Here is a 20,230-nt window from a genome sequence, read left to right as displayed (position 1 = left end):
ATCCTCCCCTCGGCTGTGCCCCTGTGCCCTCCCGGCGCTTGTGGCTCCGTTTGGGGTGGGATGGTGACCCTGCCTCCGGCTTGGCTTCCCTGCAGGACAAGAAGCTCATCAAAGCTTTCTTCGACGTGCTGGCGCACCCCCAGAACTACTTCAAGTACACGGAGAAACACAAGGAGATGCTGCCCCGCTCCTTCATCAAGCTCCTCCGCTCCAAAGTCTCCAGCTTCCTCCGGCCTTACAAATAGCCCCCCGCACCCCCCACCGCCAAGGAAACCCTCTTCTCCCTTCCTTCTCCTTTCCAATTTTCTCCTTCCTCCGCTCGGCTCCAGCAGGACCACCGCCTCTCACCCTGCAGAATGTCCCCCCACGATTTCTCCGCTGCTCCCTGCAGAGCCAAGCCCCCATCCCGGGGGGGGATGCTCCGGTCTCATCCAGCTGCCGGCGAAGCCACTCCTCTCTTCCAAAGCAGCTTCTTCATTTTAGGAAACCAAAGCACCGGTCCTTTCGCCGTCCTCTGTCCTCCCTTTGGATTCCTTTACGCCAGGTCTGTCCCCGTTCTACCGGCAGCCCGGGACGTCGGGGGGGTCACCGTCCTTCCAGCCCCCACAGCTGGCGCCAGCTGCAGCCCCACCGAGCCCTTTCGCCGAGGAGTGCAGGAAGGTAACGCCGCATTTATCGCAGCGCCTGGGTCGTGGGTATCGGCATCAGAGATCGGGGGAAAAGATTGTTCAAAAGCCTACTTGATTCAAAAGCAAATTTAAAGGAGAGATCGGCAAAGCACGCCAGCGAACAGCAACCGTGGTGGCTCCAGTGGCCGTCCCGCTGGAGAGCCGCGCTGGCGCTGGGAGGAAAGCACAGCCAAGCCACATTCCCGGAGAACAATGTCTGGCTGCACGGGAGAAAACAGGGAGCAAAGGAGAAGGACTTTCAGCCGGGTTCATTTTTATTTTTTTTCTCCCCCCCCCCCCCCCTCCAGACACTTGTGCCAAGAAACCAGACTTTCTTACAAGCTCTGCCAAAGAGTAACTCAGAAAAGCAAGCTTTGTGAAGAGCAGGAGTAAATGTTTGTGCACTAGGATATCCTCCTTTCTACCTTTTCATATGTATTAAGTGCAATCATTTGAGTCTTCTTTATATTATTTAGAGGGAAGTTTTTTTGGTTTTTTGTTTGTTTTGTTTTTTTTCTACTAGAAACGACGATATTTATACCTGCCTGAGAAATGAGAATGTGCGTCTGTAACAAAAACCCCCACCCACCCAAAGTGACCCCAGCCCTGGGCTGCCGCTGACCGGCGGGATGGCGTTTTCAGGCCTTGCAACCTTTTCTGCTGCATTTGTCCCCGACAAAACCCCCTGTTTGGGGAGGGAGACGGTGCCTCTCCAGCTCGGCATGTGATGGATGGGGTGTTTTTGCGGGGGGTCTGAGCATCCCGGTGTGCCGGCGGAGGAGCTGGAACCGCCGGAGTGGCTGCGTGCTGTCGGGATGCCCCGTTTGTGGGTGCAAACCTCGGCCCTGTCACCTGCTTGTCACAAACTGTTTTGCTTCCCTGCAGGGGCTCAGGGACAAGCTGAGACCTGAGGGAGACGGGGGGCAGGTCCTGAGGCAGGGTCCCGGGGGGCAGCCTGGGAGGAGATGGGACCTGCCCCTCCGCTCAGCCCCAAACTCTCTCCCCCAGGCGTGGAGAGCCCTGGGGGGGCAGCCATCCCCCCTCAGCTCTTCCCCATCCCTTTGGCTCCATCCCTCCACGCATGCCCATCCTGCTGGGGTGCTGCCGGAGCCCCTCCCCGGGGAGTGGGATGCGGATCCTGGGGGACCCCGTCCTGCCACTGCCCCTTCACTGCCACCTGCCCTTCCCAGCTTCCCAGGCAGGCACGGCTGGGGACAGTGGCCAGGTCGATGTCACCGACGGGTTTGTCCCCCAGCATCTTCACTTGGCTGGACAGGACCCCTGGGGACAGGCGACTGCTGCCACCGGTCATCCCTCTTCCTCCTCCCTTTCCAGCCCCGCCACCAGCTCTCGGCTGTCACCTCCCCATGCTTCATCCCCATCTTCATCCTCCCAAAGAGCCAGGGCTAAATGTGGTCGCCTTGCCTACGGCTTTCCTCTTGGCAGGTCCCCTCCCATCCCTGTCACCGCTCGACCTTCACTGTCCCTTTGACCACATCTGGGCCGAGCCTTGCTCTTAACGAACCAATAATTTATTGCTCTGCACGTCCCACCAGGTCTGTCCTTGCCGAAACCAGGAGGCAGCTGCCGGTGCCCGCGTTTTCCCTCCTCCGTCCGTGCTGCTCCAGCGCCCCGGCAGCTGGTGCTGGGCTCCGTGAGGGGCTGCGGGCTGGGTGAGCGCTGGCACAGGGGGCTGAGGTTTGTCCCCAAGATGCGTCGGTTGGAAAAGTCTGTCCTGATTCATCCCAGCTGTGGATTTACCCCTCCTGCTGCCCGGCTCCCAGCCTGTTTGGAAGCTCGACATCTGCGGGCTGAGCTGTTTGTCACTTGGTTGGTGTCTGAAAGCAGCTGCTTTGATGCACAAAAGCTGTTGTAGGGATTTGGGGGGGGGGGAGTTTATTGCTCTGGGGCAGTCGCAGCAGAGCAGTGACCGTTGAAAGGGTCTTTCATATTTAGAAGGAAAAAAAAAAAAACCCAACCAACCAACAACCAACCAACAGCGAAAATAAAAACCCAGGAATGACTAAACCCGCTGCGGCGGCCCCGGCGCGATGCAGCCACTCATGCTCTGAGTTTATTAATTCTTTGTGATTTCACGACGGGGCGGCCGTGGCCGTGACCCTGCGGGGCACTGGGGCTCCTGGAGCCTCGGGGTGTCCTGCTTGCCACCGTTGTGGCTGCACTGGCCACCTCCGCTCCCCTAAAGCGGGTTTGGAAGGATGCGCAGCACATCCCGAACAGCCAGACACCTGGTAACGCCTCCTCCTTTCACCAAATCTCCCAAATAAACCCCCAAAAAAGGTCCACGGGGCCACCAGACACCCCTTCCCCTGCAGCTCAGCTCCTCCACGCCCACCCCTGCAACTCAGAAAGGGTTTGAAGGGCTGAAAACTGCCGCCTCAGCCACTTCTCGGGGGTATTGAATGTTTTGATGCGGTGAACAGAAATAAGGGTTGTTGGGTGGTTTTTTTTTGGTTTGGGTTTGGTGGGTTTTTTTTTTTCATGTTGGAATATTTATATCTGCCTTTTGCAGCGGGCCAGGACTTACCATCTCCAGCAAAAATGATTAATGAGAAAAGATGTAGTTCATGAAGTTATTTGCACTTGATTAAAAGAAAAAAAAATGTATCTGAACTTTGTACAAAGAAATGTTTGCATTTTGTATTGTCTTTTTTTAATTATTAAATGGAATTTCTTGGTGTTGTGTTGATCTTTCAAAAACTGGCCCTGACGCTTCTTTTAAAAGTTTCTAACAGCAGGATCCGGAGCCTTTTTCATTGTTTTGTTCCCTCGGATGCTCAGACAAGCTCTTCTCAAGGGCACGGGGGTTTTTTGTTTCCTCCAGAAGCTTAAGTCCTACACACTTCCATAAGCTCACCAGTCACTACACAACCTATTTATATATGTTAATTAGACGCAACGTAGCTCAGTTTTGGCCCAGAACGTGGAGCTGGACAGGGACTCGCTCAGAGGGAAGCAGAAGGGATGGGAAACACTTTACCTTGCCCCCAAGCTGAGCTGCAGCTCAACTCCCAGCACCCTCCATTCCCTGCATCTCTGGGTAACTGGGACCAGCTGGAAGATGCCCATCAATACAACTGGGACCAGCTAGAAGATGCCCATCAATACAACTGGGACCAACTGAAAGATGCCCATCAGTATAACTGGGACCAACTGAAAGATGCCCATCAGTATAACTGGGACCAACTGAAAGATGCCCATCAAGACAACTGGGACCAGCTAGAAGATGCCCATCAATACAACTGGGACCAGCTAGAAGATGCCCATCAGTATAACTGGGACCAGCTAGAAGATGCCCATCAAGACAACTGGGACCAGCTAGAAGATGCCCATCAAGACAACTGGGACCAGCTGGAAGATGCCCATCAATACAACTGGGACCAGCTGGAAGATGCCCATCAAGCCCTCATGAGCTGCTGCTGGGCAGGACCCCCGGCCCCACTCGCTGGTGGCTGTGGGGGCAGCAGAAACCTACAAACCCCAGTGCCCCCCCGCCCACTCCCCCGAGCAGGGAGGCTGCTGGGACTGGGCAGGTCTGTGTGCACAGTGGTGACCGCAGCACCACGAGGCAAGTGTCCCCTCTGCGGGTGAGCTGGGGCTGCAGCACGGCTGCCGAGGGTCCTGCCCACGCCACGCGCCTTCTGCTGTGCTCAGCACCACAGTTCTGGGCATCCTGGGTGCGAGCGGAGCTGGTCCCCGCCCTGCTCTGAGTGCAGGATGAGGCTCCTTCCCTCAGAAGCTCTGAAACTCTGCTTGAATTCACACCCCTACCAGCTCCACACAGCACTCCAGCCCTTTCTTGCTACAAGGGAGCAGCTCCTCAGCAAACCCCAGCAAGTGTTGGAGGAACACAACCAGCCACGCAGCTGTAGGTGTCCTAAAGATTTATTGCTGCCTGACTAGTAGAGGCGCTGGGGCTTCCCCATGGTGCTCTTGATATACAGAGCACGCACGTTCTGCCAGTTCTTCTTCAGCAAGGACACCAGGAAGTTGATGGCCAGGTGGATGTTGTAGACCAGTTCGTCCTCTGTCATCTTCACGTGACCGACGGCCACAGCCAGACACAGCACCTGGGGACAAGGACACCAGCGTCACTCACACAGGCAGAGGTTTTGTGGGGAAATCAAAGGTCGCAGCCAGGTGGCTGCCTCTGAAGTCATTAAATTGTCTCGTGTTCTGTCAGCTGGACATGACTTCTCCAGCTTATCCACGGCCGTTTCCCCAGAGCGCGCTGTCTGGCACATGGCTCCCGTAAGCACATCTGGCCACAGCTGGCCACCACCTCTGAACAGCAGCTTGCTCCCTCGCAGCGCAAAGGTGAGCTGGAGCAGGCAGGGAGGGCTCTGCCTCCCAGAGATGGGGAAACCGGGAAGGGCGCGAGGGGAAGGCGGGCACGAGGGGAAGGCGGGCACGAGGGGAAGGCGGGCACGAGGGGAAGGCGGGCACGAGGGGAAGGCGGGCACGAGGGGAAGGCGGGCACGAGGGGAAGGCGGGCACGAGGGGAAGGCGGGCACTAAGCACGCCATCCTGGAGCGGGAGCAGACCTCTAGTTTAGCTCTGTGCCCACGCCCTGCTCATGAGGCGGCGCTGGCACGTGCCCTGCAAACCGCTAACCCGGTGCGGCACAGGCTGTTAGCTCCAAACTTTGCTGCTAAGCGCAGCGCCAGCTTCGCTTTTTATTTTGGGCACCAGCCACCAGCCCTTTCTTTCCACACACAAGACTCGGAGAGGCCAAGCCTCTGCCCGCCAGCCTCCCCAAGCAGCTTGTAATCCAATGTTCCCCACAGGCTGCAGACAAAAGGATTTACGAGCGAACTGACAGGCAGAGTGTCAGGACATCGTTAGCTCAGTTCCTTAAAATGCTCAAGCATTTGCAAACTATCAGATTTGCTGTGTCCTCCCAGTTGTTGTGCCTGCAGGGCCCGTATCAGCTGGAGTGCAAAGATGCACCTCAGCTAGCAGAGCAGTTAATTCTTAATACCCATGAGTCACATTTAGAGCGCTGACACGAGATTAAAATGCCTGAACGGGGTTATTTTGGTTTTAGGGAGTCAGCTCGCCTTGCCATCGCTTGACAGCCAGAGCAGCTATCTGCAGCCCCACTCCGAAGTTCACTTGCAGAGTCAAGTCCCAAACTCGCCTCCTGCCGTGTGCACAGACCCGTGGGGGCCCACCCTGCAAGTGTCACCCGCTTACTGTGCCAAGTGTTAATCATGCCTGATTGTGCTCCGCATTGAAACACTGAGATCATCTCATCATCATCTGCTCTAACATCTTTCAACAACAGATAAATTGTTCCTCCTTTCTACCCAGCAGCTGCACGGCTCCTTCCCTTCGCTACAGAGATTGTGTCCCCGGCTGCTGTTTGAGGAAGACACTCGAGGGACACCTACAGCCCAGACCGCGGATCGCAGCCACGGACAAGTGCCCCCCCCCAGGAATAACCCTCAGGTAGGTAGCTGTCCTGGAGAAGAAAAGCTCTGTTTTACCTTCTTCATCTGAAATTTGATGGTAGATTTGACCTCGTCAACCTTGGCCACCAGGTTTTCATTGTGGGTGAGGAGAGAAGGGAATTTGCCGGCTTTGTTCAGGCCTGGACCCAGGATTCGAGGAATCTGCTTGATCAAGGACTCGGAAGCCAGGAAGGCATCGTACTTCTTGGCTGTGAGGAGAGAATGTAGGTAAGGACGGACTCTCTGCTCCTACACCGAGCCCAAAACTAACCGTTCTGCCGAGGGAAGCGGAGCAGCGCAGCCCCAACACATGCATTTGAACGGTCTTGGCTGGTTCCAGTCCTGTCTACGTGAACCTAAACTGGTTTTACTAATATATACCAAGTTACTTGTCAGAACAACCGAACCCACCAGGACCCAGCTTTGCACCCCAATGGCACGCTCTTAACTGTACACAGTTCATTTCCCTGAAGAAACTGGCATTTGTGGAGCCACAGGTGACAAGATGCGCATAAGGGGAGGATGGTATCGCCCAGCTTTGAGAGGCTGAGCCAGGAGCTGTGGTGTCCTATGTCACTCCCTAACTGCCTAGGGTTCCATGGCTAATTATGGATTGAGTGGGAAGTTTCTCTTGCCTACCTACGATCTGTATCAACATGACTTTGACTTTAGAGGGAGGAAAGGACTTAATCTCTCAACAAGTGAAAATAAGCAAATTTCATTCCATTCATGGACTAAATCAAACTTTTGCCTCAAGCTTTTCTCTGCTTTTGCTGCGCTCCAGCTTGCTGACCAGGAAAGCGAGGAACACCAGCTGAGGGTGAAACTTTCAAAGTCAGGAATGTTTTCCTGTATCCCTCCCTTCTTTCTGGAGTGCAACCAACCTCATTCTTGGAGGGCTGACCTGTCAGACCTTCCATACTGTAACAATTTGTTGGTTTTTCTGGGGAGTTTCTAGGCCAATTTCTGTACTTCGGGCCGACTCTGGTCAGCTCTCTATTCCCTGCAGTTACCCACAACACGGAAATCTGAGCGCAGAGAAAACTGTCCCGCTGACCCTGCCCTCCCAGGTCAGCCAGGGTACTCAGAGCCCGATCCACACCACCACTCACCCAGCTTCTTCACCAGCTTCTTGTTTTTGTTGAGTTTCTTCAGAGCTTCTATGTCCATGTGAGGAATGTCAACGGCTTTGGCCTCATCGCAGTGCTGCTGGTCCCCAAGCAAGCAGACAGAGAACTTGGGCCGCGGAGTCGACTTCAGCCTGGGGGACAGAAGATCCAAACTGACTACAAACCGCCAGCACCACAGGCTTCCACGGGAGCCATCACAGGGATACCTTACCACAGTGCCTGGGAATCTTCCTCCACAGCTTGTAACCTGCCTTCTCCAGCAGGCCGGTGGGGACAGCACAGGGGCCTCCCACACCTCCCCTCATGTTTTAAGACCCAGGGTAGGGGTCCGTCCAGCCGAACCCCCTTAGCTGGGGTGGTCTGAACTACCCAAGCGGTTCAGCACTGCCTCCTGCTGCGGCAGCCCGGCGGTGGGGGCGGGCAGCAGGGCAGGAGCGCAGGCCGACGGCTGGGTGCGAGCAAGAGGGTGGCGAACCTGACGGTGCCGGAGAAGCGCTTGTCCTTCTGGGGGTCGTAGTTCTTCAGGCTGATCTGCAGCTCCACCGTCTCCACAAACCTGAGGGAGGGGGAAGCGGCGCGGGTGAGGGCCCAGCCGGGCTGGGGGGGGCTGACGGGGGACCCCGGCCAAGCGCCAGGGCCTGTGACAGGCTGGGGCCTGCCATGGTGCGGGGCCTGCCATGGCGCTGGACTCTTACTTGCGCTTCTTGGTCTTGCTGCCCTGCAGCACCTCCTTCACCGCCTCATACAGGGTGTCGCGGGAGACCTTGCTGCTGCGGGGAGGGAAAACAGCGCGGGCTCAGGGCTCACCCGGCCCGGGCCCCCCGCGGAGAGGAGGGACAAGGCCCCTCGGCCCAGCCCCGCCCGGCCCACCCGCGCCCCCTCCCCCCCGGCCGCCCCCACAGGCTCCCGGCGAGCCCCCCGCTACCCGGTGCCGGCCCCGCAGGCTCCCTGCGGGCGCGGATGGCGGCGGATGGCGCGGCGGGCCCGCACTCACCTCATGGCGGCGGCGGGCCGGGACCGAAGGGGCGGGGCGACTACCCCGTGCGGTATAAATATGGGCGGGAATCTCGCGAGATTTAGCCGCGCGACTCGGCCGCCATGTTGGGAGTGGCGGGACGCGGCGGCCGGGTCGGCTGCTCCCCGTTTCTCCCAGCGGGCCGTTCACCGCCATCTCCCCCGCTGTTAAACGAACAGCCGCGGTCTCTCTGCCTCCTGCCTCAGGCTGGCAGGCCGGCAGCCCCGCCGGCGCTCCGCAGCGCTTAGGGGACGCGGTCCCGGCCTCCCCTCAGAAGGAAACGGGATGGAGCTGCTGGGTAAGAAGCTCCCGGGGCGCAGCGCCTCGCTGCTGGGGCAGCTCCCCCCGGTCGGCCTTCAGTGTTTCAAAACCTCCTCGTCAGGTTGACGCGGGCAGGTACCGGCCGAAAGCCCGCGCTGCCCCCCCGCCGGGAAGGGCCTGGCCCCGGGCGCTGAGGGCACGCCGTGCCCGTGGCTTCACTGCTGGCACTGCGCATGCGCTGCCCCCGCGCACGGGCCGCCCAGCGTCTCGCCGTCCCCACGCGGCCCAGCCAGCCCAGTTCCGGGGGGCGGGACCGCGGGGCCCCGGGACCTGAATAACGGGCTGCGGGGGGCTGAGCCGCGGCGGGGAGCGCTGTCCTATGCGGGTTGCGGGGCGCGGCGAGGAGGGCCCGGGCACCGGCGCATGGCGGTTAGGCGGCGGACTCGGCCCCGTCGGGGTTCAGCAGGTCGGTGTCTGTGATGGTGGGGGAGGTGGCGGCTGAGGAGCTGCCGTTCCTGGAGAGCTGCTGCCGCCGGTTCCCTGGGTAATAACACGGGGGGAGCCCCGGCGTGTCTCCCCGGCGCCCCCAGGGCAGCTGGGCCAGGCCTGCCCCGCCGCTTCCCTCAGGGCACGCCATGGCGCCAGGCCCCGTCCTGTCCCCAGCCCTCCCTGAGGCGGGTCCCCTGGCACCTCCTGGGTGGCTTTGCACCACAGCCTCCACCTGGCTTTCCTTAGCGCCTGTCCCATCCCTTCCAGGGCACGGCGGACCCTCCAGTAATGCTGATAGACCACGGCTTGCATGGCAGCCGTGGCAGCTCAAAGGGGCCTCGACTGCCCAGCCACCCTGCTGGGACAGAGCCTCTGCTGGGAAACGAGCTGCAGTGTCTCTCAGGTGGTGCCAGCCCTAAAAGCCAGCAGAATCTGCTGGAGTTGGAGAGGAGCTATCGCATGGAGAGATCGCTTGGGTCAGAGGGCACTAAGCGTGGCACAAAGCCTGGCTGCACCCCTGGGTGCTGCAGTGACAGACAGAGCGGGCAGACTTGTTCCTGGAACTGAAAATGATAAAATATTGGGCTATCTCAGAGATTAGTCATCAAGAATCTACTGCAGCTGCTTTTAAAGATAATCTGTCAGCAGAGTGCCTCTTCAGCGAAATGTACTTGTGGGGTTGTAGATGTTTTAACGTCATCTGCTTATGGCCTGAAATTCTGTTCCTCAGAAGCCTGGGAATTGGACAGGGGAGGGAGGAGAGGGTGAAGATGCTTCCAGGGCAAAGCTTATAATCTTGCCCCTGTCTTTTGCAGTACAGGACACCCTCAGCCTGTAGGTTCAGACTTTAAAGTACTCGGAAACTTTTCCTGCAGATCGTTTGGAGGTTGGGAAGGGCTCGAACATGGTACTTACACGATCTCTAAAAAGAGTCTGTCAGCTCACTGGCTTGATAAAGCTTTACCTTATATTTGTCTGTGGAATAGCTAGTTAGCCCTGCCTTCCTATATGGGAAGGGTGCATCTTTCATCCAGTTTTATTCTTTATAATCTCCAAAATAGTTTGCCATTCAAGCCTTTCTTAATGTGCAAAAGTGAGTAGACATATGTTGGGAGAAAATAAAATCTGAATTGTTCTTTTTATTTAAGGTTTGCAACAAAGAAGACAACTCCCCGGTCCACAAACCTCTTGCTCTGGGTCCCAGTGCTCTCTGTGAGCACGCTGAGTGAAGTGATAATTCATGCCTGCAGACCAGTCATCAGGGCAGGATGGAGAGCTTGGGCTTGCAAGCAGTGACCCTTAGTGACGGGACGACAGCCTACATTCAGCAGGCTGTCAAAGGTAACGGATCCTTTGGGCTGCAAAATCAAAAAGTCTCTTGATCGATTCTGTGAAATGAAAGTCAGATTTATCAAAAGTGCTCTCGTGGCGCACAAGCTATCGTACATCTTGTGTGGTCCCTTTGTATGGGAAGCTAGCAACTATCTGTTAGATTTGCACAGAAGAGTGATGCAGCAGAAATAAAACATGCCTCTGGCTTGAAAATAAAGCTTTGGAGGTGGGAGAGCTGTTGCTGTAGAAAAAAAAAAAAAGGTTCTGCTCAGACTAGTGAGTCCTGTTCCTTCTGGGACAACTGGGGAAATGGAGGTCACGCTATGGCCTGCAGGACTGTTCAACCAAAACTTCCCCTGAAGCTAAGCAGGATGTTTTACTTCACCGAGATGCACAGAATTTGGTTCACAGTAGTGCTTTTCTCACTCAAAGGTGTGCTGAGCTTGGAGTTGGTTAACTGAAGCAGTATCGGTGCCAAATTTAATACCTGTCCTTATTCTGGTGTTTGTGAAGGGTTCCTTCCTCCGCTACCCACTGTTCCTTAGAAAAGGAATGCACCGTTTCCCAGCCTGTGGAGCAGGATGGTTGAGTTGCAAGGCTTCATGTCCTGGGGATTGCTCCCTTGCTTTCTTTTCTGTGCTAACTCACTGCAAGTTTATTACGTGAGTGGAGCTGGACTATCTTGAAACCACTAGGTTTTGTCACCCCCACCAAACATTGTGCATCAGGTGAAAGCAACATGCATTCCTCATGTTCCAGTGGGATAGAGCAATGCTCTGCATTTTGATGCTTTGCATCAAATAATTTTGTAACTAAACCATGGTCACAGGGTTACTCAGGCCATTTTAAGAATCCAGTCTTCACAACCCATCAAGGTTATGCTTTACCCAGAATGGTCAGGGTTGGACAGGACCTCTGGAGATGATCTAGTCCAACCCCCTGCTAAAGCAGGTTCTCGTAGAGCAGGTTGCACAGAGCCACATCCAGGTGGGTTTTGAATGTCTCCAGAGAAGGAGGCTCCACAGCCTCTCCGGGCAGCCTGTTCTAGTGCTCTGTCACCCTCAAAGTAAAGTTGTGTTTTGTCATATTCAGATGGAGCTTCCTGTGTTGCAGTTTGTGCCCGTTACCCCTTGTCCTGTCGCTTGAAAGAGACTGAAAAGAGCCTGGCCCAGGCTTAAAGGATTTTAGATCCCTTTAGGTGCTGTAATTTTTTTTCCAGAGGGTAGATCCTCTGCCAAAGTAGAAGAAAATAAATCTCAAGGCTTTTGCTGGTGCCATTAAAAGCTCCCAGTTGATTTTATTTATTTTTTTCTATCCAGCACAAGTATAATTGCTTTCTGCTTTAGATCCAAAACGCTTAGCACGCATCGTTCTTTCTGCTTCTTGGCTTACAGAGCTGTGAAGGGCAGCTTGTAAACAAGTGATGACTGAGGTTCTTTGTCTTGTATCCTTCTGTCTAGGAAAGGGAAGCTCCAGTATTTCTGGAAGTTAAGTGCCTCTATGACTGTTCAGGAGAAAGCTTGATAAATAACAGCCTATAAGTAACAGTTTTGCTATCTTCTGTGGGACTGGTTTCCTTGTGAAGATGCGGTAAAGGAGGCACCTCATGGGACCAGAAAGACTGGACTCTGCAGGCAGTGCTGATGGCTTTTTTTTTTTAAACTGTTTCAGGTGAAAAGCTGCTTGAAGGGCAAGTCATTGAACTGGAAGATGGGACCACAGCTTATATCCATCAGATGACAGTTCAGAAAGGTGAGGACCATATATTCACCTCTTTCTTTTCAGAAGGACTTTGTTAGGTGTAACTGCAATTGTCTGTGTTCCAATAGTCGGACTCCTAAATTAGCTCTGGCTAAGAAGTCCATATAGGTGTAGGTTTGGTTTTTTTTTTTAGTGCCCATGGTTTTGAGGCTGAATGAGCAAGGACATAGATTTCCTGCAAAGTTCTTAGCAATCTGACCAGACAAGTTTGCAGGTGGTGTAAGCAAATGTTTGAGTGTTACTTCACCTGTGGGCTCTCACAGCTGTCAGTCTGACAGCTCACCAGCCTACAAGCAAGGCCAGTAAGCTGTGTGCTACGTTTGTTCCAACTGCAGAGTGCAAACGAAGTTTGTTTCATGTGGGAGAAGTTGGACAGGAATTTCCTCTGAGCTATGAGATAACATATTACTTCTGGAATAAGGTGTCTGGGGGTGAGGTTGGGGATGGTTGGAAGCAATGCCACCTTGGTCATTGATCCATCAGCCAATGTCACCTCCAAAATGAGGTAACATTAATTAATCTGAGAGGTGATGGGAATCCATTTCATGTGGCAGGCACCAGAGTGGTACAGAGGAGTCCTCCCTGACCACAGTAAGATGTAAAAGGGCAGGTAGAAAGAGCTCTGTTGCTTTGGGCAGTCCTTCCTTCACCCTCCCAAGTTCCTGGTATGCCACCTCCCGTTTCTGTCCTTAAAACGTTGCTGGAAATCCACTTTGTATGCCTGGCTTTGCCCATTTCCTCCTTTCATCGTCTTTCTCTGCCTCCAAACACACATGCACAGTGAGAGGAGTTTTCCTTCTCACCCCTGCTTCCCCTGCCATGGGATGTTGGTGTTCCTCTGTACACACCCCTGTGCCAAAGCTGTCCTTTTCTGGGACAGAATGTGGCATTTTGGAATTGGTGAGAGACTCCATTACCCCAGTGAGCTAAAACGTGTGGTGAAGCTATGCAGGATGTCTTTAAAACCTGATAATTCCTGTTGGAAGGGCCCAAATGGTGTCTGAAAACCTGTAACTGTTGTTGACTTTCAGTGCAAGCAAGCAGCCCTGCTGTGTCCTCTTCCGTGGGCAGGAATACTGCTGGGTTCAGGAACTGGTGCAGCATCCCCTCTGTTCCATCTGAGTCTTCCAGTAAAGTGTGTGGATTTTTTTTTTCTTTTCTTTTAGAGTCTGTGGCTTTTGAAGATGGTCAGCCAGTGATGCTGGAAGATGGCAGTATGGCCTACATACACAGCACAATTAAAGGTAAAGTGTTCCCTGTTCTTCCCTTGGCAGCTGGAGTAGAAGCTGCTGAAGGGCCACAGATTTCCTGTAGGTAGCCCAGGGAGATGAAGGGTGCCTCATACTCAGCAGCTCTTTTACATTTGATTTTTGTTTGTTTCCTCTTGCAGAAAGTTATGACCCCAGCACCTTCGAGACCATCCAGCTGGAGGATGGCTCCACTGCTTACATACATCATCCTGTCATCATCCCACCTGGCAGCACCATCCTGGAAGTGCAGGTGGAAACTGGGCTGGAGGAGTTGGCTGGAGAGGAGAAAGGTGATGCCTTTGATGTCAAGACTGTGGGTGCATTAGAGACGTACACCAGTAAGGTGAGGACGCGGTGCTTCTTTCATGGTTTGCCAGCAGCAGTGAGGGGCTGGTGTAGTAGCTCACACTTGGCCTGTGGTTTAAGTGTCCTCCATTAGTACTTCTGTATATTTGGGTTTCAGCTATGCCACCTTTGAGAAGAGAAACTGGAGAGGGCTCCAGTGAGAGTGCCACCACTGGCAGGTGGCTGACAGTTAAGGACCTAGAAGGGGGCAGCTCCTGCTAGCTAGTTCCTGGAGAGTGCTGGGCCTGCCACCCTTAACCTGCTGGAGGCACAGATTTGGGAAATGCAGAGAGCTGCTTGTGATACAGCTTGGATTGGGTGTTTTTATCCTCCTTTGTAGGTGTTTTCTTTGTTTGCCTGACTTTTTTGTAATGCAACCTGGGTATGATGTTCTCCTCCAGAGGTGGTTCAGGCAGCAGATTGAAACTAGCCTTTCGCAGGTCAGGAGTGGCTAAGCTATGGCTGCTGTTCCCCATGTCGACAGAGGCCTCAAAACCCCAAAATAGCTTCATATCCCAATGTGTTGTCATTGCCCTGCTCCATCTGAATGTCTTGGGTGCTGCCATTTTCTCCCACCTTCATGGTGGTGTGTGAGAAGGGGCTACCAGGGGTGTGCTGATACAGTGCTGGGCTGGGCGGCCTTAAGTTTTGCCAGTGGAGACCTTGCTGCTGTGGTAGGATCGGCCTCCTCTAGCTTTCTGGAGGAGGTGTGAATGCCTTCCTGCTTAGTTTGCTCACCTGTTCCACACTGTGCAGGGAGGCACAAGCAGTGCCCACGATTCTTTACTCACAGGTGTCTGACGAAGAAGAGGAGGAAGTGACAGACACCTGCCATACGAAGAGTGACAACTCCAGCAATGTCCCTTCCCAGGTCTGTGTTTTTCAGTGATGCATTTCTCAAACTAGGATGAACTCCTCTGGGGGCAGAGCACTTTGCCAGCTAGTAATTAAAAAAGTTTTGTGGCTTCTCTGCAAAGTTAGCAAATATATTAAGCTACAAGTTTTACAAATGAGCTAAGTGAAGCGCAGAAGCAAGTTACATGTCTGAGAACACCCAGTGAGTTGGGAGGTGACAGTGGGAAATGCTGGTTCCTGGACCCCTGTCCCATCACCTGGGTTGCACCGTGTGTGTACAAGCTGAGTTTGTAGGAGCATGGTTTTGTGAGGATCGCCGAAGGAGTGTAGATGTATATAGCAAGGAGGGTGATTATTTGTGAGGGCTTTGCACAGCCTGCGGTAGTGGCTCGCTGAGTTAATATCTGTATGTCTCTGGGCAGGATCTGCAGGAAGAGGAAGTGCACAGCAGTGAAAACGGGCAGCAGGTCAGCAGTAAAGCTTTCCGTTGTGGATACAAAGGCTGTGGCCGGCTCTATACCACCGCCAACCATCTAAAGGTACAGCAGGTACCACGCAGTCACACGGCGTGAAGTCCAGACGTTTCCCCATGTTCTAGTGCCAGATCAGAATGGTGCTATACAAAAGGCTTGGCTCCCCAGCAGATCCCGATGTGTTAAATGGCCAAGGCAAAATTCAACAGAGAAATTCAGATTCTCTCCACTGGCTAAATTCCTCCACACTGTCTTCCTTCCCCCTTGTCTTGGACCTCATTTTAGGGACCTGTTCTTTCTTTTCTCCAGGTACATGAACGTGCTCACACAGGTGACCGGCCATATACCTGCGTCTTCCCAAGCTGTGGGAAAGGATTTACTACAGGTAACAATTTCTCTTTTGAGCAAATTTTGTTTTCTGTCCAGTCCCAACCACTCTTTGAGTATCAGCCCCGGCTTTTTTCCAGCAGACAAGAAGAGGCATAGCTTGTAGAACCTTCTGAAAAGAAAATGCAGCATGGGAGACTCGATTAGCATAGAATGGTTCGGGTTGGAAGGGACCTTAAAGATCATCTAATTCCCACCTCCTGCCATGGGCAGGGACATGTGGCACAAGCCCAGGTGGCTCCAAGCCCCGTCCAGCCTGGCCTTGAGCACTGCCAGGGACGGGGCACCCACAGCTTCTCCTGGCACCCTGTGGCAGCACCTCGCTGCCCTCACAGCAAAGAATTTCTTCCTGATGTCTGATCTAAATCTACCTTCTTAAACTACGAACAGATTAAAGGGGTTACAGGAAGAAGCTGAGGTGGTGGTGCTGGTGTGAGGCTGTTTGGGTGTTTCTTCCCCTTCCGCTTTGCAGGCACAGGATGGACATTCAGAAATGCGTGGAGAGGCAGTACACAGCTTGCCATATTTCCTTCTCGTTATAAAATGAGTTGTGGTTTCTTTCCTGAACAGGGTATAGCCTGAAGAGCCACATGAGAACGCATACCGGTGAGAAACCGTACAAGTGCCCGGAAGACATGTGTAGCAAAGCCTTCAAAACCTCTGGTGATCTACAGAAACACATTCGGACCCACACAGGTGAGCAGTGCCGGAGGAGAGCTGAGCTGCCCATTGAAAGGGTCTCCAAGATAAAGTACTGCTTCAGCCTTTGTCCAGGACAGGCCTTTTTGTGTCTTGGGTGGAGCAAGGCAGAATTTAAGTTGTCTTCAGACGGAAGTAAATGGCTAGTAGAAGTAGTACTAGGGAGTCTCGATTCAAAGAGCAGAGCAAAAGGAGTAGGGATGCCAGCGTTGCTAGAGAAAAATGTGCCAGCAGTTGGGTCTGGTCCGAGGTCTCATCGTTGTAATACTACAGAGTGAAGGGACACAGGTGTCCAGGGCGCTCCAGGTAGCTGCGTTGCAGCAGGACTCTCATGCACGTTACTCCGTCGTTGCAGGTGAGCGTCCCTTTAAGTGCTCCTTTGTGGGCTGTGGCCGCTCTTTTACCACATCCAACATCCGCAAGGTTCACATGCGAACGCACACAGGCGAGCGGCCGTACATGTGTCCTGAGCCCAGCTGCGGGAGGGGCTTCACCAGTGCCACCAATTACAAGAACCACATGAGAATCCACACAGGTAAGAAGGGGAGGCTGCACGGACGGCATGTGGCAGCGGGGGAAAAAAAATCTGTGGGACTGAAATGGGCATTTCCAGGCCAGGCATTGCAGGGGCAGCATCCTGGGGGCAGCCAGGGAGTTAAAGGAAATAGGAATTGCTTGATTTGGCTGATGATTGTTCCACTGGTCACCTCCAGCTATGTGTTCTTGATGGGGAATCCCTTCCCAGAGCATGAGGAGGGTGAGTGGGTTAAGTTCTGCTCTGTGGCCGCTGCCCTAGGAGAGAAGCCGTACATGTGCACTGTGCCAGACTGTGGAAAGCGCTTCACTGAGTACTCCAGCCTCTACAAGCACCACGTGGTCCACACGCATTGCAAGCCCTACACCTGCAATAGCTGTGGGAAGACCTACCGCCAGACCTCCACGCTGGCCATGCACAAGCGCAGCAGCCACGGCGAGCTGGAGGTCATCGAGGAGAGCGAAGAGGCCTTCTACGAACAGCATCAGCTGGAGGGTGAGCGACCCCTCCTCCATCACCTGCAGCAGGCTTGGGACAGGCCATGTGGCAAAGGGGAGAGAGACGACAGCGAGAGCTTGTAGCTGCTCATCTCTCTCAGGCCCAGCTTTGTGCTGTGGCCTCCTGCCTCCCCCAGATCTGTGTCCCAGATGAGAGAAAAGGGCTCCCCATGGTCCTCGGGGTATGTCATGGGTTGGGAACAGACTTCTGCCCGTTCTGTAGTACAGGGAGAGGTAAAGACCGTTTTTCCCAGGCCAGCACCGGGCTCTTGTCATCATGATCTTGGTCTCCTGTGCTGGCCCCTTCAGGTCCCATGGTCAGGTGTGTGCTTTCAAGTTCCAGCTAGCACTTCTCTTACCCCTTTTGCTCTTCCCTTTCCCTGACTCAGCTGCTGCTACTGACAGAGACTTCCCCGACAACAGCAAGTGTATTGCTTTCCTGTCGGAGTTGGGGGCTGAGGAAGAGGAAGATGGCATGCTTACACACGTCTCGCTTATCACTCAGGGTGGGACAGAGCCGGTATGATGCTGACAGCCTCCAGCATGGGGGAGAGAGCAGTTACCTGAGTGAGATTCTGCCTCTACTCAGCCTTGGTGTTCTCTTTAAGGCTTTTTTTCCAGTGTAAAACAGACCCTGGGTCTTCATGGGCTCTTGTCTGTCATGAGGGTTCCCTCCTTACAGCCTTACCCTACTGCTGCAGTCTTGATGTGGGGGGTAAAGAACCTTCTTGCTGCACGGGGTCTTGCAGGGCTTTGCCGAGGCTTGCATGCAGCGCCTGGCAGCCCCCACCTCCCAGACAGCTGTTGAGAGGCAGCTCCCAATCTCTGCTGACACAGGCTGGATTTGGAGATTGTTTTTTTCATTGTTTGACTATGGCAGTGCTTTTCTTGTACTTCCCTCCACCAGCTGCGTGTGTGCTGACTGGGAAAAACTCCCTTCTGTGGCACGGGGCAAAGGAAACAGCTGCCACGAGGAATGCTTGTTTCCTCTTAGTCTGAGATGTTCCCTGCTGCAGGGATGCACAATCTGTCCCTTCAGGGCCTGGAGAGAAGACACTAAATCAGAAGGAGAGGTGTGGTAGAAGGGGGAGGGCTGGAGACCTGAGGTCTGCGAGTTCTCAGTCGATTCTGTCCCTGACCCTTGACAAAGTCCTTGGAGTTCTTTGTGCCCCGGGCCTTGCATGCAGAGAGAGTATTTCATCCTTTCCGAGACCTTTGTGTTGCTAAAGTCGGGAGTTGCATAAAGCTTCCTGAGCAGCCCTCCTGGCTGAGAGCATCCCCTGTTGTCTCACCCAGGTCAGCGTGTTGCAGAAAGACCTGCAGGCCCTGGGCAGTGCCATCAGCATGGTGACGCAGAGCGGTGCCCTCGCTGTGCCCAGGGAGGAGCTGGCAGGTGATGACACACACACCGTGACTGTGACCCACACCGACGGTGCTGAGATGCAGCCGGTACGCCCAGAACTGGGACCTTCCCTTTACCCTGCAGAGAAACAGCCTGCTAGAAGGGAACTGCCCTGGCTTTTAAAACGTGATTGATTTTGCTCTTGACTTTTTCTAGGTTACCATAGTCACGTCGGGGGCAGTCATGGCTGAAGAATCGGCCGCCACATCCCTCTGTCATCAGCAGGTGGCATTGGTGGCTACCACCAACGGCACCCACATCACAGTGCAGGTACCACACAGCTCCTGCCACCTTCCCCGTCATTCCCCATCCACCCACTGGCTTCAGCGCTTACCCCCTTGCTCTGCTGCGTCGCCTTTTGCCCAGGGTGCTCGCTCCTTAATCCCCAGGTGCCCTGTGTACAGAGGAGAGCAGGGACATGCTCCGTGGATGGCAGAACGCTCCTTTGTAAACAGCCTTTCCGCGTCACAGCCGTCTCTCTCTCTGCTTTGCCCCTCTGCTTCCTACCTGTGTCACCCACTGCCGATCCCTCACGCCTCCGTCCTGCTGGGTGGGGGCTGCCCTGAGCAAGCCTGCACCTCCTGAGCCCACTTTTTAGGAGGACAGTGTTATCTCCCTCTCTTTCCTCTAGCTGGAAGACCAGCCGAGCCTGGAGGAAGCCATGAGTATGACCACAGTAGCAATCCAGTACGAACCTGTAACGCTCGACGAAGCCTTGGCCGAGAATGGATGCTGAGACCCTGCAGAGTCTCCTGAGCAGGGAGAGCAGGCAGCACGAGCCTGTTTTCTGCGGGAATGTTGGGAGCTGCAGGAGCCTGACCCACTGGTGTGTGGAAGAGATGCAGTACACGAGCGAGGGAAAGTATCCGAGACCAGTGGGCAGCGTGCGCAGCGCGCAGGCAGTGAGCGCTGGTACCGGCAGCGTTGAACTCCCAGAGCGACCCCGTGCATCCATGGAGGGATGCTGAAGATACTTGGCTGCTGCCTTCTCCTTGAGCCTCTGCTGTTTCCCTGGGCTCTGAGCAGCAACTTTCCTGCTCCTTGCCTTGGGCACCAGCTCCCTCTTGTCTGGAGGAGATGGCAGGTTTTGTCTTCTGGTATTTTATTTCTCGATGCCTAAGATTGCCAAGATCTGCCAATCTTCTGCTGGAGAGATGGAGTCACGGAGATTTCGGCAGTCTCTGAGAGCATAGAATATTTTTGGAGAGGTAATTCCTGCATTCTCCCTCTAGGAATGGTCCCATAGCTCCCCTTTCCTGCCCACCCCTCCAGATAAGGGGCAAGGGGGTGGCATATGCACAGAAGCAATAAAGCCCCATCCAGGCAAGCCCAGGCTGTCCTGGGCTCCGTGGCTGGAGAGGTGACCGGTTCCTGACGCTGAAGCAAGCGCGCGGGCTGGCTCCGACAGCCATTCTCCCATCCCTTTATCACACTCTGCTCTCGAGCAAACTTCCCTGGCAGAGCAAAGTGCTCCCTCCACCAAAGCCAACCAGCGCTTGTCAGGGGCTGAGCTAGACTTGGATGTAAAATACTGAGTTGAAATAAAAACAAATTAAAAATTTCTTTTTTAAAAAGCAGCACCCTTCTCTTTTTCAGTCCCCAGGGCCCGTGGCTGGCGCAGGGTGGGGTGGACGTTACTAGTTTGCAGATGTAAGGA

General features: G+C 54.4%; 3 protein-coding genes across 5 annotated transcripts in view; 2 read left to right on the top strand and 1 right to left on the bottom strand.

The window, feature by feature from the left end:
• The window catches only part of SCUBE3 (signal peptide, CUB domain and EGF like domain containing 3), a 51,677-nt gene extending 49,048 nt beyond the window's left edge, over positions 1-2,629 (top strand). Inside the window, exon 23 of the mRNA XM_055728406.1 lies at positions 96-2,629. Within this exon, the coding sequence (XP_055584381.1) occupies positions 96-245 (150 nt within the window). The 3' untranslated portion in view covers positions 246-2,629. The remainder of the gene's footprint in view (positions 1-95) is intronic.
• A 1,927-nt stretch (positions 2,630-4,556) lies between these two features.
• RPL10A (ribosomal protein L10a) lies at positions 4,557-8,400 on the bottom strand. The gene is made up of 6 exons (XM_055727977.1): positions 8,267-8,400; positions 7,968-8,042; positions 7,748-7,828; positions 7,255-7,403; positions 6,179-6,351; positions 4,557-4,759 (listed from the first exon to the last, which is right to left on the bottom strand). The coding sequence occupies exons 1-6, from the start codon at positions 8,269-8,271 to the stop codon at positions 4,589-4,591; spliced, it is 654 nt and encodes a 217-aa protein (XP_055583952.1). The 5' UTR covers positions 8,272-8,400; the 3' UTR covers positions 4,557-4,588.
• Positions 8,401-8,452: 52 nt separating this feature from the next.
• ZNF76 (zinc finger protein 76) lies at positions 8,453-20,150 on the top strand. 3 transcript variants are annotated; one of them, XM_005447032.4, is made up of 15 exons: positions 8,453-8,585; positions 10,186-10,378; positions 12,041-12,121; positions 13,297-13,374; positions 13,521-13,723; positions 14,519-14,596; positions 15,003-15,119; positions 15,363-15,438; positions 16,011-16,136; positions 16,495-16,674; positions 16,936-17,169; positions 17,561-17,691; positions 18,468-18,620; positions 18,730-18,843; positions 19,205-20,150. In XM_005447032.4, the coding sequence occupies exons 2-15, from the start codon at positions 10,306-10,308 to the stop codon at positions 19,307-19,309; spliced, it is 1,749 nt and encodes a 582-aa protein (XP_005447089.2). In that variant the 5' UTR covers positions 8,453-8,585; positions 10,186-10,305; the 3' UTR covers positions 19,310-20,150. The 3 variants fall into 3 exon arrangements, with proteins under 3 accessions (XP_005447089.2, XP_055583949.1, XP_055583950.1); XM_055727974.1 differs by lacking the exon at positions 8,453-8,585 and adding an exon at positions 8,859-9,014; XM_055727975.1 differs by lacking the exon at positions 8,453-8,585 and adding an exon at positions 9,863-9,944.
• The last annotated feature ends 80 nt before the right edge of the window (positions 20,151-20,230 follow it).

The sequence above is a fragment of the Falco cherrug genome, chromosome 16 (genome assembly GCF_023634085.1).
Source record: "Falco cherrug isolate bFalChe1 chromosome 16, bFalChe1.pri, whole genome shotgun sequence".
Taxonomy (NCBI): Eukaryota; Metazoa; Chordata; class Aves; order Falconiformes; family Falconidae; genus Falco; species Falco cherrug.
Note: the sequence above shows the minus strand (reverse complement) of the source record. Positions and strands in the feature narration are given on the sequence as shown.